Below are 15,001 nucleotides of genomic sequence, written 5' to 3' on the forward strand. Positions count from 1 at the left end.
TCCTCCCCTGGGGCCACACAAAGGCTCTTATAAGCCAGGTCTGGGAACAAACCCCGCTCACCCCGGGGAGGGGGTGGCATCTTTCATACTGATTCTGAACCCGAGCCCAGGCCCATCTTGCCTTACATGTACCTGTCTCTGGCACAGTGGCAGCAGTCGGCGGCAGCTGGGTGAGCAGGGCCCCACCCACAGCAGTATGGCAATTCATAATCCATAACCTTGAATTCTGCAAGGAAGGCCTGCCACTCGCAAGCTGGGGATCGCTGGAGCAATTCTCAGCCTGGGCAGAATTCAAATTAGCTCTTGCAATCAACATGCAATTAATGGTCTCCTACCCTGGGGCTTCGGCGCCCTGCAGGCCACGCAGTGGGAAGGGAACTTGGTGGCCAGAGAGAAAAGGTAGGGTGAAGGTGCCTGCAGTGGGTCATGTCACTTGTCACCCAAGATCCTGAAAAAGATCTGAGCCAGCTCCCGATGGGATGACCAGGGGCTAGCGTGCATAGAGCGCCTACTACATACAAAGCACTCTTTGCAAAATTCCAGTTTTATAGAGAAAGAATTCCAGGCTCAGAGAGGGTGAGCGATTTCTGCAAAGCCACACAGCTGGTGCAGCCCCCAGATCTCAAGGTCTGACACTTCTAGGTCGCCAACCCCTGCATTGGTGCTTACTGGAGTTTTGTGCTTGAAGTCACGGGACCTCCGGTGAGGTCAGCCTGCAAGGAACCCAACACCCACCACTGACCACGCAGGGGCAGCTTGCGGCCACCCTGCTTGCTGCTCTGAGCCATGACAAGGAGTCGATGACTGTTCCTCAGGGAGTGGACAGGCCTTGAAACTCTACAACCCTGTCTTCCTCCAAGGTGTCTCTTTTGGCGGCAGCCTCAGTTCCTTCCCAGCCAGCCAGCCAGCCAGCCGGCTGGCAATAGGGGAGGCCTTGTGGCTGGGACCCTTTGGGGGAACTTTCTGGGGACGCGGCCTGAGCCCCTCGTGCTGGCACAACGGGGTGGGGTGGGGTGAAGGGTTTGCTGACGGCCCTAACCAGGGAGCCTCAGAGGTCTCTGCCCTTATTCCTGCACGCGCAGAGCTCCAACCTGTGTGAAACGCCGCGGTGTCCCTTTTCCCAGCTAGCCTGGGACTTGGGATTTTTAAAAAATCGTGGCTTTTCAGGTTCTGCGTCTCTTTGGCGGCGGTGGTGGTGGTGGTGGTTGGTGGTGTTGGGGGGACGTCCCCCTCCTCTGCCAGGCTTCCGCCCGCGCCCGGCCTGGGGCGCCCCCCTCCTCTCCCCGCGCGGGCGCCGGAACAGTGTCGCCGGCCGCCTGCAGGTGTCTCCCCACGGAGGGGCGCGCGTCTCTGCGCCTTGGCCGCTGCCAGGCGCCAGCGGCTTCTAGCCGGAGGTGCACTCGCGCTCCGGGCTCCGGGCGCGCAGGAACCGCTCCGCGTCCGCTGCCCGCGCCGCTGGTCCCTCCCCACCCCATCCCTACTCCCTTACCCCCGCGCGCCTCCCCTCGCCGCCACCTCCGCCACCACCGCCGCCGCCCGGCGCCCCCTGCGCCCGTCGCGCCCCCGCCCGGGGAGGGGGGCCATGGGCCCGCGCCGCGTCCGTCGCCGCCGCCGCCGATCGCAGGCGCCCGAGCCCCGGGGCGCGGCGGGCAGCGGCCGCTGACGCGGGGCGCCGGCTGCCAACTTCGCGCGCGCGGAGCTGCCCGCCGGCGCGGTCCCGGCGGCGCGGGCGGCATGAAGACGAGCCGCCGCGGCCGAGCGCTCCTGGCCGTGGCCCTGAACCTGCTGGCGCTGCTCTTCGCCACCACCGCCTTCCTCACCACGCACTGGTGCCAGGGCACGCAGCGGGTCCCCAAACCCGGCTGCGGCCAGGGCGGGAGCACCAACTGCCCCAACTCGGGCGCCAACGCCACCACGGTCAACGCCACGGCCGCCCCCGCCGCTGCCGCCGCCGCCGACCAAGGCGCCCCGGGCGGCGCGCTCTACAGCTGGGAGACGGGCGACGACCGCTTCCTCCTGAGGAATTTCCACACCGGCATCTGGTACTCGTGTGAAGAGCAGCTCGGCGGGCGCGGTGAGTGAACGGCGACCCCGTGCCGGGCTCGGCTCCAGCTCCGGCTCCCCGCTCCGGGCAGGGCAGGCGCGCCGCTGTCGCCGCGGCTCGTGGTCTGAGGCTCCCGGGGCTGTGTGCGGGACGTCCCGCGTCTGCAGGCTCGGCCCGGGCTCCTGCCACTTCCTTGCGTCCCTAGGGTTAACCTCGCGCCTGTGGAAACGCTGAGGAGCCCCAGGGGGGCGCGGCTCCCGGCGCCCACCCTGACGGCGGCGGCGGTGGCGGAGGCTGCAGGTCCTAGGACGCGCGCTCTTGTCGGCGCCCCAACTCAGCTCCCTGCCCGCCCAGGTCTCGTCCTGTCGCGGGGTTCTTGGTGCCCCGCACACCTGGCCCAGACGCGCCTCTCCGCGCGGGGTGGTGGAGGGAGGAGGAGGAGGTCGTGGCTGCTGCTGTGAGCGCCTCTTCCCACTGTAGAGCCGCGTGCCCGAGCCCCCGGGGCCACTGTGCCTGCACGCCCAGCCCACAGAAGCCACCCAGACCGAGCTTGGCAAGCACGGACCTGGGTGCGAGGTGCAGGAGGGAGATGGAGGTTGGTCCTAGTTCCCCTGGACCCCAGATCCACCCAGAGGTGCCCTCTTGTCTTCATGTTGTGGCTCTTTGTGGGGAGGGCTGTCCAGGCAGGTGGGGAAGCCAGCAGCTTCCGGGTTGATTTGGCTTAAGCTTGGGGCTGTGGGTTGGAACTGGGGCTGGAGAAACTGGACTGCTTCAGAGATAGACTCCAGACCCTTTCTCTGCCCTCTGCTGGCAGCCCCTAGTCCGGAGCTGATGGCCAGGCCATGGATGAGGCTCAGGGGGCAGCCGGTGGCATGGGACGGCTGCTGTGTGCTAGGGAGCAGGTGGTGGCGCTGGCCCGTGGGACCAGGGACTATAGACATGACAGGTAGGGGACCTGGTCAATAGCCTGGCTTCCTTGGTCTCAAGGTGAACAGTCTGGGTGGGAACTGAGTGCTTCAGTCATCTGCCCAGTGCCTGTCAATGCCAGAGGGAAAGGAGGTGTAAAATCAGCCGGAGTGCCCTGGCCCACATCTTGGCCCTGCCGAGCTCCTCCTGAGCACCAGGGGGACCCTCCCACCCAAGGAACACACCTTCCCTCTGCCCCCACCCGGATCCCCAGTCCCTCTAGATACAGGCTCTTTGCTGCCTCAGTCTGTCCCACAGGAGGCCGGACACCGGTGCCTGGAGGATTGTCCTTGTCTCCCTCCCCGCCCCACCCCGACTCTCACTCCGGACTGCCATTTGATTGACCAAGGTCGGACTGGGTTCATTTTCCTGGAGTGTGTCTCCCCCACTATCGGTCTTCCTCAGTAAGTGTTGGGGCGGGGCCGTGGGACAATGTGTTAGGGGCTGCTTGGGGTGTGCCTGCTTTCTCTCTCATTTTCATGGGGGAGGAGGTGGTGCCTGGGCCAAAGGTTCTGGCGTGTCGGTGGGAGCCAGCTCTACCACTGGTCAGACACACCGGCATTTGGGCAACGCTCCGCCCTGCTCTGTCTCTCCCCACCCCCACCGTGGGACCCACTGCTAGCGTGCACTCAGGTCTTTATGTGGGAGATGTGACACCAACACGATGTTTCACAGGCCCTCAGAAGGTCCCCAAACTCACTGCCTTCTCACACCTGGCCAGGGCAGAGGCACCTGCATCTATGCGTAAGAGAGTGCGGAGGCTGGTGGTCCCCATACCCTCCTCCTTCAAGTTCACAGTGAAGCTTCCAGAGCTCAGGAGATCCAGCCCCTGGCACACCCCATAGCTGCCTTGTGCCAGGCACGTGTTAGTTACTGACTTGTTTTTGTCCAGAATCCTGCACTGCCTTGCTCACACACACTTGCCCGAAGCCCGGTGTCCTGTGGTCAGCTCAGTCTCTTCCTCCTGGTTGTTCAAGGTCACGGCCCCAGGGTGTATGATTGTTTCCTTGTAGTGCACTAGAGCTACCTATTAATTGGAAAAGATTTAGCAGTAATGCTGGTTTACAAGTGAGAGGCCTTTCCAAGCCCTCTCACAGTTCCCTGCTCGCCCAGATCACCTGGTGCCAGACAGGTGCCTGCCACTGGGGACCAATCAGGGGCTCCGAGCGATTTCTAGACAGAATGGCTGTTGTAGAAGATGGTGGGGGGGCTGGGGAAGAGACGAAAGAAAGACATCAGAGGGAAGAGATGGGAATGAAGTGGGGAGGGTGGTGTTGGGACGTTGGAGAGGAGCATGGGGGGCCCAGCCCTTGCCCCCAGCTCCTGGCCCTTCGCCCCCAGCCTCTGTGTTAAGTAAAGGCATTCTTGGTGGATTGGCTCGGTAATTAAATCCACACTTTTGCTCTTGGCTCAGTGCTAGCCAGAGTTCAGTCCTTATGGAACATCTCAGTCCTCCTCTCTGAGAGCTTGGGGAGCAGTTATCAGCTTGTCAGCGCTGCTGAGGGACTGGGGAGGTGTGAGTCAGCCTTGGCCGGGGGATGCTGCGGGAGGCAGGCTGATATACACCCCACCCCACGGCACCCATCTCTCCTTCTCCTCCCCCACGGCAGCGGTCCTGAAACGGTGTCGGCAGGTACCTGGCCTCAAACTTTTGTTGCCATGACAACCTTTCTTCTGGGCCTGTAATCATTTTATTTTTTTTTTCCCTCCAAGAGGAAAAAAAAAAAATACCCACATCCCCTTTTCCACACCTCCAAAACCCCTGAACAAAATCTTGCCCTGTTTCTCCTCCCCAACCCGTATCAGCAACTCCCCCCTCCTCCCACCTCCATCCTCCCACCAAACTCTAGGCCAAGCTCTGTCTCCTTCTGTCTGCCTGGAAATGACAACCAGAAGCCCCTCACCTCGGCGCAGCGGCTGCTCTGTGTGCCTTTTGGGACCTATTTCTCTCTGGGCATCAGCCCCAAACCTTCCTTGGCCCCCTGTGGGCAGTGGTAGGGGTGTCCAGTCAGCCCCTGTGTGGCCTGTCTTAAAACAGACTCACTTTCACCAACCCCCACTCGGGTACAATGAGACCCTTTCTGTCTCCGTCATCCACCCGCCCACCCTGCTTCCCAGTCAGAACCCTGGGTTGCTGGCAGAGACAGAACGGGGGGGGGGGGGCGGGCGGAGCGGGTGTGTGGCCTCTGTGCAGACGTCCACATTTGATGCACATTGTGGGGTCTGGGTGGGGATGCAGGCAGGCGTGTTGGGGGTCAGCAGGGGCATGGCTCAGAATAGGAAAGAATGAGGGATTTGGGGTGGGGTGTCAGCGGGGGTGGAGATGAGGGGCAGGTGGGAATCCATGCTGCTTGGGAGCACAGGTGACAGCCAGGGGACCTCAACTTGTAGCTCTTGGGAGGGGGAGGGCTCGGAGTATTGGCAGGGTGGCAGGGTGTCCGGGGGAACTTGCCAGGCCAGCTGGAAGGAGGTGGGGTTAGAGAGAGATGGCGATGGCTGGAGGTGGGCAGTGAAGTTGTAATAGCTGCTGTGGACCCCAAACTGGGAGCCAGCGTGCCCCATAGAGCAGCTGGGGGTTGGGGAGAATACCCATGGTGCCGGAAGCCTCTAAGAGAAGGGGTGTGTTTTCGCCTCTGGCTGGAGTCCCTCTCCGACTTGGAGGATGAGTAGTTGGGAGATGTGCAGTGTGGCTTTGGGCACTAGCCTCGGGGCACCTGTGCCAGGTGCGGGGAGTCAGAGAGCAGTGCAGAGGGGACTGGATCCCCCACATCTCTGCCAGGGGTACTGTCCACCTCCTCGCTCCATCCCCTCCCTCCCTGAGTCTTTTCTCTATCCAGTGTCAGGGTCCTTATCAGATGCCACCCCTTCTTTTACAATGATTTTTTTTTGAACTTGAAAGGCAAGAGAGAATGAATCCACTCGGCCTCTGTTCACTCATTCACTCCCCCAGCTACCCACAATGGCTGAGGCTGGGCTGTGCTGGGCTGGGTTGGGGGTTGTGAACTCCATCTGGGTCTCCCACATTGGGTGGCAAGGACCCTACCTCTTGAGCCATCACTGCTGCCTGCTGGGGTCTGCATCAGTAGGTACCTACAGTCGGGAGCTGGAGCTGGAAATTGCACCTGGGCACTCCAAGGTGGCACCTGGGCATCTTAGTCATCGGGCAAGGTGCCCCATTACCCGCCTTGTTTGCACAGCTGCCCCCATGGCCCTCCTGGCACCTGGAGTGAAGGCTAAGGGCCCATCCATAGTTGTCCAGCCTGCCCCACCGTGATGTCCCTCTGACTCCCTCACAGGTCCCACTCCACCCTACACTTTTGCCACACCAGGCTTCAGGAACACACCCGACACACTGTGGTCTCAGCCTTTGCATTAGCGGTTCCTTCTGCCTGCTTTGCTGTTAGCGCAGTGTACCCAAAAACAGGTTCCTGTCACTTGTTTAAGTCTCTGCTTACTTGACTCAAAAGCTGTGCCCGCCGCCCCTTCCTTTGCACCAAGGACTACCTCCTGGGTGTCCTGCTCCTGTGGAGCCTGAAACCCAGGCGGGTCTGTGTGCCCTGGTGCCGCCTGTGAGGAGTTCACAGCCACCCACCCTGTCCTTTGCCAAGGCTGCGTGTCCCAACCCATGCTTCTCACTGTCACATGCATCTGACCCGTTGGGTGGCCCAGCAGCTTCTCACTTCTGGCTTGAGCAGGTGCTCCTGCCCCAGAGCAGCGGTCCTCCCTGGGAGCAGTCTGTGCTTCCCCACCTCGCTCCTCCCCAGCTGCTGGAAGAGAGGTTGAGAGGGTGCATTCCCTTGCAATCAAGATCTGCCCTGTACTCTTCTTAGAGACCTGCCAGCCTCAGGCTGGGCTGCCCAGGGGCCTCCCACAGTGCAGGTTCTGTGTCTTTTAGGTACTGTGAAGAGGGGCTGGGGCTCAGCGAGGATCTGGGGAGCCCTGGCTGGGTGCGTTTGGGGAGCTGGGGCCTTCTCAGGGTGTCTGTGTACAGTGAGAGGCGCTGGCGCTGTGCCTGCCATTCCTATAGCATGTCCCACCTCCCCTCTCCCCTCCTTTCCCTCATCCCTCTCTCCCAAGGAGAAGACATAGTGAGGGGTTGCAGGCGGGGGAGGCTCACTTCTCTCCTCTGTACTTAAATCCTGGGGTTCAAGACTCGGAGTTGCCTGGGGACAGGGTGCTGCGAACTTAGGGCTTTGTGGTACCTGAAGCATTAGGGCAGTGTAGGTGCTCTGGAGTCCCAAGCAGTGGAAGTGGCCTTGACTGCTAATCAGAACACAGGGGAGTTTATTAGGAACCTGCTGCTGCTTGCAGGCGCTGGGTGAAGGTGGGCTGGTTGGGTCCTCTGAGGTTGGGGCTGGGACTCCAGGGGTTTCTAGAAGCAGAAGTCACAGAGCCACCGTGGGTGCAGAGCCATGGACTGTCATCCTGCAGGGGCCACGCTGGGGCCCAAGAGAGGCACAGGGAGACAGGGTTACAGGAGCTCTGAGGGGTTGGGTGATGTCATCACTGCAGGATGGGGCCCTGCAGTGTCATGCTGTCCCATTTATCAAAAATTTCTGAGAGGGAGAGAGAGAAAAAAGAGAGAGAGGTCGGTCTTTCATCTGTTGGTTTAGTTTATAAACACTTAAAGTAGCTGGGGCCGGGCCAGGCTGAAGCCAGGAGCCCATGTGAGTGGGATGGCCAGGACCCAGGTACTTGGGCTGTCATTATCTGCTCTCCCTCCCGCCAGGGTGTACGTTAGCAGGAAGCTGGATCGAAAGCAGAGTTGATGTTCGACACAGGCCCTGCCATACGGGGTACGGGCCTCCCGAACAGCAGCTTCCTGTCTGTGTCAAATCACTCCCCTGAAACTGTTCATTTGGGTCAAACTCTAGATTTTTTTTTTAAGGTAAAATCTCTCGATTGTTTAAAACAAAGTCCAGTTTGCAGTTCCAAGTCAAATGCGTCTGAAGGGTGAACAGGTCCCAGTTCTGCCGATTTGAAACTTGTAGGCCAGAGCCCAGCTGCTGACGCGATTCCGCTTCCCCTGTCCGGGAACATAGGGAAGACCAGGTGGCTGGACCTTACCCTCCTCCTTCAGTCTCATCTGCCTCCCCCAGGGCCTGGGGGCTGCATTTGGAGGGCACGGATTCAGGCTGTCTCTGTTCGCTGGTGCCCTGTGGCTGGCCCCAGGAACAGCAGAAAACTGCCAAGTCAAAGTTCAATAAAGAATGGCATCCTTGGAACCTTTGGGAAAAGGATGCAATTGCTCTGAGTCACCCACACTTCTAGTAGCTATAGCAAGCGAGACGCAGGCCACCCTGTGTCCCCCAGTCACAGAACCCACTCCAGCGGTTCCATGTGGGTGGCAGGGGGCTGTCACCTGCTGCCTGCCAGGGTGTACCTGAGCAGGGAGCTGGCCCCAGAAGCAGACCTGAGGCTCAAACCCAGAGAAGGGACACGGCTTCCCTGGTGGCTTCTTAACCGCTTTGCTCAGTACCCATCCCCTTTTACTATCTCACTGCCTGACCATGAGGGTCCCAGCTATGCACCAACCCTTGGGTCGTCTGTCTGCCCCAGCCAGCACAGGTTGCGTGGGCTGTGTGGTAGTCCACAGAGCTAGAAGGTCCCAGTTTGTTTCCTGTTCATCGCTCAGTGTTCATGGCTGGTCAGCTGCATGGTGAGCAACTCCTGTCCCATGCTGTCCTCGCCTGCGTGTGTGTGTGTGTGTGTGTGTGTGTGTGGTGGGGGGCTGGGTAAAGGAGGCTCCAGGTCTGGGTTGCCCGGGTTATTGAGGGAGGGAACGGGCTGGGGGTCTTGGCCAGATGTAGTCCAGACCCACATGTTTGCACAGCCTGGGCCGGAGTAAATGCTATAGGCACGTGTCCACCACCTGGGGGAGCTGAGAACCACGGGCCTCCCATGTGTCTCGGGCAGGCCGGAGACCTCATGTGCCGTGCTGGGAGCCTGGATGGTCCCCTTCCCCTGGTCCCCCCATCTTCTGCTACATGATTCTGCTACACACCTGCTGGGGCTCCCAGGCCCCTCTGGGAAAAAGCCAAAATTTTTCCAGTGGCCGCCAAGCTGCGGTCCCCAGGCTGGGAGGCCTTTGCTCCATTCTCCCTTCTTTGCTCTGCGAGCTGCAGGGGAAGACTCTTCTCAAAGTCACCCTCTTGTCCCTCGAGTTGCCGGCAGGCTGGTGCTAGCACTGGGCCACTTCCCCTCTGCCCTAACCCCCACCTGTTGGTCCTGGGTATTCCTTAAAGGTCCACAGGACCTTGACCTTCAGTTTTAACCACTAAGATACTAAGATCTTTTCTTTTTTTCTTTTTTCTTTTTTTTAGATCTTTTCTTTTGATGGGGCATGTGTGTGAGTGTGGGGGGGGGGGGAGGGTTGTTAAAATAGTTCTTATTTAGAAAATTTCTTCTCTCCAAAAGAAGAAACGCACATTTCTTGGGAGCCCAGGGAATGAAGCGGCTGAAATCATGCAGGAGAGGCGTTGGGGTTCTCACAGATGCATTCATTCCTTTTCACGAGCATTTCCCGAGTGCCAGCCATTGAGTAGGTCCAGGAGATGATGGCAGGGTCGGTCCAGATCCGTGTCTGATCTCACAGAACGTAGAGGTAGCTGATCTGGTTGTGCGTTCAGCCTGTGCGGAGCTCTGACGCAGGCCACTATGGATGTGGCGGTCAGCCGAAGGACATGGCACCCTCGTCCCTCTCGGGGCTGGCTGGAGGGAAAGACAAGGAGAATGGATTTATCGATGATCCCAGCCGGCCGATACAGGCACCGAGACTGCGGCCAAGGTCGATGCTGGGGACTCAGGGACTCAGGGAAGCAGGTGCACACTTGGGAGGAGGGAGAGGGCCCAGTGGGCTGTTGACTGGGTAGCCAGCAGTGAACCTGGAGCTCTCCCAGTCAGCTACAAATGGCCATTCCAGCGTGGGGGTCAGAACTGTGAGAGTCAGGCCTGGCGCCGTAGCCTAGAGGCTAAAGTCCATGCGTTGCACATGCCGGGATCACATATGGGCACCGGTTCATGTCCCTATGGCTCCACTTCCCATCCAGCTCCCTGCTTGTGGCCTGGGAAAGCAGAAGAGGACGGCCCAAAGCCTTGGGACCCTGCACCCACACGGGAGACCCAGAAGCAGCTCCTGGCTCCTGGCTTTGGATCAGCACAGCTCCGGCTGTTGCAGTCACTCACGGGGTGGATCAACAGATGGAAGGTCTTCCTCTCTGTCTCTCCTCCTCTCTGAATATCTGACTTTGCAATGATAAATAAAATAGATTAAAAAAAATGGACTGAGACTTGCGGTTGGTTTCCTGTCCAGGGATCCTTTGCTGCCACTGAGTGGCTCTGGCCTTTATTTCCCCAGGATTTTTTTTTTTCATCTTTCAAGATTGTTTTTTCTCTCTTTGTGATAAGAGGTTATTAGGAAGGATTTCTTGGAAGCTGTCCTGTCTCATTCACACAAACTGAATTTCCACTGTGTACTAGGCATACAGGGACACTTGATAAGCTTGCTAATGCCAGGTCCCTGTCTACACGGAGCTAATGTTACAGTGACAAGAGAGAAAAATCCATTGGTTTAAGTATGGTCAGATGGAGTGGGCATTTGGTTTGGGGGTTCAGGCATTAGCTGGGATGCCTGGGGTCCATTTTGGGGGTGCCCAGCTCCTAATTCCAGCTTGCGGCCAATGCCAGCCCTGGGAGATGAGAGTGATGGGAGGGGTAGTTGAGTCTCTGCTGGGACTCAGATAAAGTTCCAGGTTCCTGGCTTTGGCTTGGCCCAGCCCTGGCTGTTGTGGGCATTGGAGGGAGTGAACCAGTGGATGGAACAGAGCCTGTCTGTTTCTGTCTCTCAAAGAACAACAACAAAAAATGTGATCACTCAGACATTTCTGGGAGACATCAGTGCCGCAAAACAGGCGGCAAGGGGGCTGTGAGGGTGGGGATTGGAGGAGGGTGTGGGGGAAGCTGTGATCTTGGGGATGAGGCTCAGCTGGCCTGCCGCAGGGGGCGCTGCAGAGTGCGAGGGAAGGGGGAAGTGTTCCTGGCAGAGGGAGCTGTCCTCAGAGATGGGTCAACCTCTAATTCCAGTGTCAGTCTCTTCATTTGCATGAAATCACCACGACATTTTCTTAGGATTAAAAGGAAAGCGGTGGGACAGGCATTGTGGCGCAGCAGGTTTTCTTGGGATGCCCGCATCCCAAACCTGAGCACCTGATTTGCATCCCTGCTTCTGATTCGGCTTCCTGCTAATGCACCTGAGAGGCGGTGGATGGGCCACCCAGACGCAGGGGCCGTCTGGCTCTGGCCTGGCCTACTCCTGGCTGTTGTAGGTGTTTGGGGAGTGAATCAGTGGATGGAAGTGTTCTCTTTCTCTGTTACTTTTCTTTCTTTCTTTTTTGTTTAAAAGGAAAAGTCTCTTTTGGGTGAGCTTTCTTTTCTCACTTTTGCCATCCTGTATATTTGATCGTTTTCCTCTTGAACTATGCTGCTCCTGTCTGCTGAAGGTGATCTGCATCCTGTTAAAAATAACTTTGTGTGCCCTCTAAGACAGAGCCTCCCGGCCTGGAACTGTTCCCTGTGATCTATCCTGAGATTCTGCAGCCCCAGCCTTCAGCCTCCAGGAATTCACTCCGTCTTCCCTTTCTTTACCCGTCAACTCTTGGGATGGCTTGGCTGCTTGTATGTGAGGCCCCTCTCCCCCAGGTTCTTTTTGGAAGAATCAGTATGTGGGCATTCATCTCATCGAAACTGTCTGCATGCGTTTTCTGATACCTCGTCCTTTTCTGTTGCCCCGCTTTTCTCAGCTTTGTTGAGTTTTTAAGGGGAAACCTGTGCTTTTTCTCATTGAAGACGCAATGGAGGTACTTAATGCTATGAGTGTGCCTCTGAGAACCACTTTGGCCCTATCCTGTGGGTTTTAGAAATGCGGTGCTTTGATAGTCTAAGCACTCTATTTTGTGTGTACATGCCCTGAAATTTCTGTTTTGTAACACCACTGCATCCAAGAATCATTTAGTAGAGCATTCGGAATGTTCCCAGTGCTTTGAAAACCTTTTCGCTAGTCTCTAATTTTACGAGTGGTAGCGAGAATGGCCTGTGCAATTTCTGCCTCATCATTTTTCTGATACGTGTTTTTATTTTCCCAGCAGGCAGGTCCCCTGTGTGATGTTGAAAGCAGCTTTAGGCATGGCCTTACTCAGGGTCCTTTACTGTTATTCTTTTAAGAAGTGGATGAGGTAGGTCAAAGTCTTCCTCTTCAGTGGATTCATCCCATTTTTACTTGTGCTTCTCAGCGTTTTTGTTTTTGTAGCATTCGCGTCTGTGTTATTCATCACAAGAAGATTCATGACAGCTATATTTTCATGGTGGAATTGTGGATTTTATCTTTTGTCAAGATAAAATGGCTATTTCCCCCCCGTGAATGCTATTTTTCCTTTGAATTCTATTTTTTTAAAAAAATATTGCCATCTCTTCCATTTTTTGTTTGTGTTCCCCTGATTCGTCTATTACTAGCCTTTTGATGTTAACTTTTCCATGTCTTTCGGATGCATGGGTATTGGGTAGAAACTCTTAAGTTTTTTTTTTTTTTTATCTTTTTGTCTTTTGGTCTAACCAGAGAGTCTTAACACAAAACACGAGTAACATCTGTCATCAGTACCTTTGGTCTCATTTCTTGTACACTTTCAGTTCTTAAATCATTCTCTTCACGCATTTTCCTGCCTTTTATCTTTCACTGTATGGATTTGGTGTTGACGTTATTTTTCCTTACTAATGATTTCGAATGCACACGCTGATGTTAATTCAGCAATTGATACTCGAACTTCTATTTCTCCAATGTTTCAGAAGAGTTTATGGTGTGTGGGGGGTATCCCCCGCTGTGACAAGGACTCGGTTACTCTTGACTTCTGTGCAATGGTTGCAGCTCCATCTGGGGCTGAACTCGTGTCATTATCAAGTACAAGTCCAGTGCTGGCTGGACAGGGGAGTCCCTGTACCAGACTCCAGGCTGAGCCCCGCCCCCGTGGGCCAGCGGGCCTCCAGGAGTGTGCCTGTGTCCACGCGTGTGCATGCATGTGAATAGTTCCCAGGAGGCCACCCTGTCTTCTCCCAGGAAATGGCATTGACATGAGACTTGAAGAAGCATGGCAGGCTAGCCAAGAGCACTGTGACGGGAGGGCGTGGCGTGCAGTGAGGCTTGGCGTGGGGGCGGAGCCTGGCAGGTTAGCCAGCTGGGAGCAGTGGGTGGGTGGGCAACCCGGGACTTGGTCCTCAGCACTCGCAATGAACTTCTCTTACGCTTGAGCTGGCTTTCCGTGGGCTTTGGATGCCCACTGTGGCATGGCTGGGTGCAGAATGCACATATCCAGCCCGTTCTCCTCAACACCCAGTGGTCCTGTGGCTGTGTCTTTGGGTCCTGACATCTGGTGGCCTTGGGCTCTGTGTCCCTGCGTCCTGGAGTCTGGTGGCGGATATCTACGCTCATGCTGACCTCCACTCCTTGATGGACAGTTTGGTTTACGTGTGTGTGTGATATTTTTTGGTTTATTGTGTATTTTCCCCCTTGAATCACCCTCAGGAATAGAAAATTTCATCATGGAAAATAGAATTTCAGTGTTTTGGACTGGCACCTGCTGAGCTCAGCTTGATTGTATTACTATTGCCACTACTGCTATTACTGTTATTTCACAGACTTGATATTTAAAGAGCACTTTCAGTTTCGTAGCAGAACAGGATGGGAGGCTCAGAAGACTCCTGTGTTCCCCCTGCCCCACCCGACCGTGCACTATCCCCCCATTAAATAAGGGTGAATTCCGCTTCTCACCCACCCACTGAAGTGTTTTTACTCTTGGCCTTGGGGGCTCTGTGGGCTTGAACCAAGGTCCGAGGACGTGTGCCCTCCGTGGCAGTGCCACACAGGCCAGTTCCACTGCCCTCCGGCTCCTCTACCCAGTCTCTCCTGCCCCCCTCCCTCTCTCCTACTGCTCTGTCACTGTCTCTGCCTTATCCAGAAGGCCATGGAACCATCCATAATGGTTCTGTTCACTTAGGAAGATGTGTGGAGCTTGCTTCCGTATGTTTTATTCATGGCTTGATAGTTCATTTTTTAAAACATTAAAAAAATAATGTATTGAACTAAATCTCCATCATGCTATCAGTTCAACATGTAATCAATGCAGAAGTTATTGAGCTATTTTTTTTTTAACATGTGTCATTGAGTATTTGAGATTCAGTGTCTGTTTTACTTCGAGAACTTGCTATAGGTAGGATTAAAACTACATTCCAAGGGCTCAGTAGCGACACCTGGCTGTTCCATTGGACTGTCCGGGATTAGTTTTGATCTTGATAGTTGAAGGGACTTGTAAAAGTTGGTCCTGTTTGGGGGGCGCGTGTGCTTGTATGGATATGCACATTGTGTAATGCACAATCAGGGTAAATATTTCTGTCTCCTCAGGCACCTAACACTTCCTCGTGCATCATAAACCTCTCCAATCTTAACTGCCAGTTGCTTTTTTTCTTTGTCTACAAAAACAGACTGGGCATGAACATCCTATGTTGCCCACCATAGAATCTTAACTTCCATACAGCTGAAACTTAGGGTAACTCAACCATCTACCTTCTCCAAAGGCCCGGCAGCTATTTTTTTCAGTGCTGGCTAGTATTCCACTGCCTGGATGTCCCAGCATTTGTTCATGTTGAGGGACATCTTGGTTATTTCCATTAATTTCATTATTTGGGCAGCTATGAAGAAAGCTCTACACACGTCAGCGTGGGAGAAGTTTTTGTGTGGACATTTCCAACTCTTGTGTAAATGCCAAGGAGTAGGGCTTCGGGGTCATGCATAGCCTTGTGTCTCAGAGGGCTTATCCCCTTTTCTGTTCCCACCAAGAACGTGGGAGCTGTCTAGTGGGTGCACCTGCTGCTGGGTGTGGAGTGCTGCAGCTTTTTTGGGTTGTATGCTTTAGATTATTTCTTCTGTTCCATGCTGTACACCCAGCC

The 15,001-nt window shown here is 55.9% G+C and overlaps 1 protein-coding gene across 3 annotated transcripts in view; it reads left to right on the plus strand.

Annotated features, from left to right (window-relative positions):
- The first annotated feature begins 1,666 nt into the window (after window positions 1–1,666).
- GSG1L (GSG1 like) overlaps window positions 1,667–15,001 on the plus strand; it is a 117,538-nt gene continuing 104,203 nt past the window's right edge. For 2 of the 3 annotated variants that reach the window (XM_040973882.1, XM_040973884.1), the window contains exon 1: window positions 1,735–2,074. In XM_040973882.1, the coding sequence (XP_040829816.1) occupies window positions 1,735–2,074 (340 nt within the window). Of the gene's footprint in view, window positions 2,075–15,001 lie in introns of all 3 variants that reach the window. The other variant, XM_040973883.1, reaches the window with a different exon arrangement.

The sequence above is a fragment of the Ochotona curzoniae genome, unplaced genomic scaffold, assembly GCF_017591425.1.
Source record: "Ochotona curzoniae isolate NIBS_2020 unplaced genomic scaffold, NIBS_Ocur_1.0 contig_2321, whole genome shotgun sequence".
Taxonomy (NCBI): Eukaryota; Metazoa; Chordata; class Mammalia; order Lagomorpha; family Ochotonidae; genus Ochotona; species Ochotona curzoniae.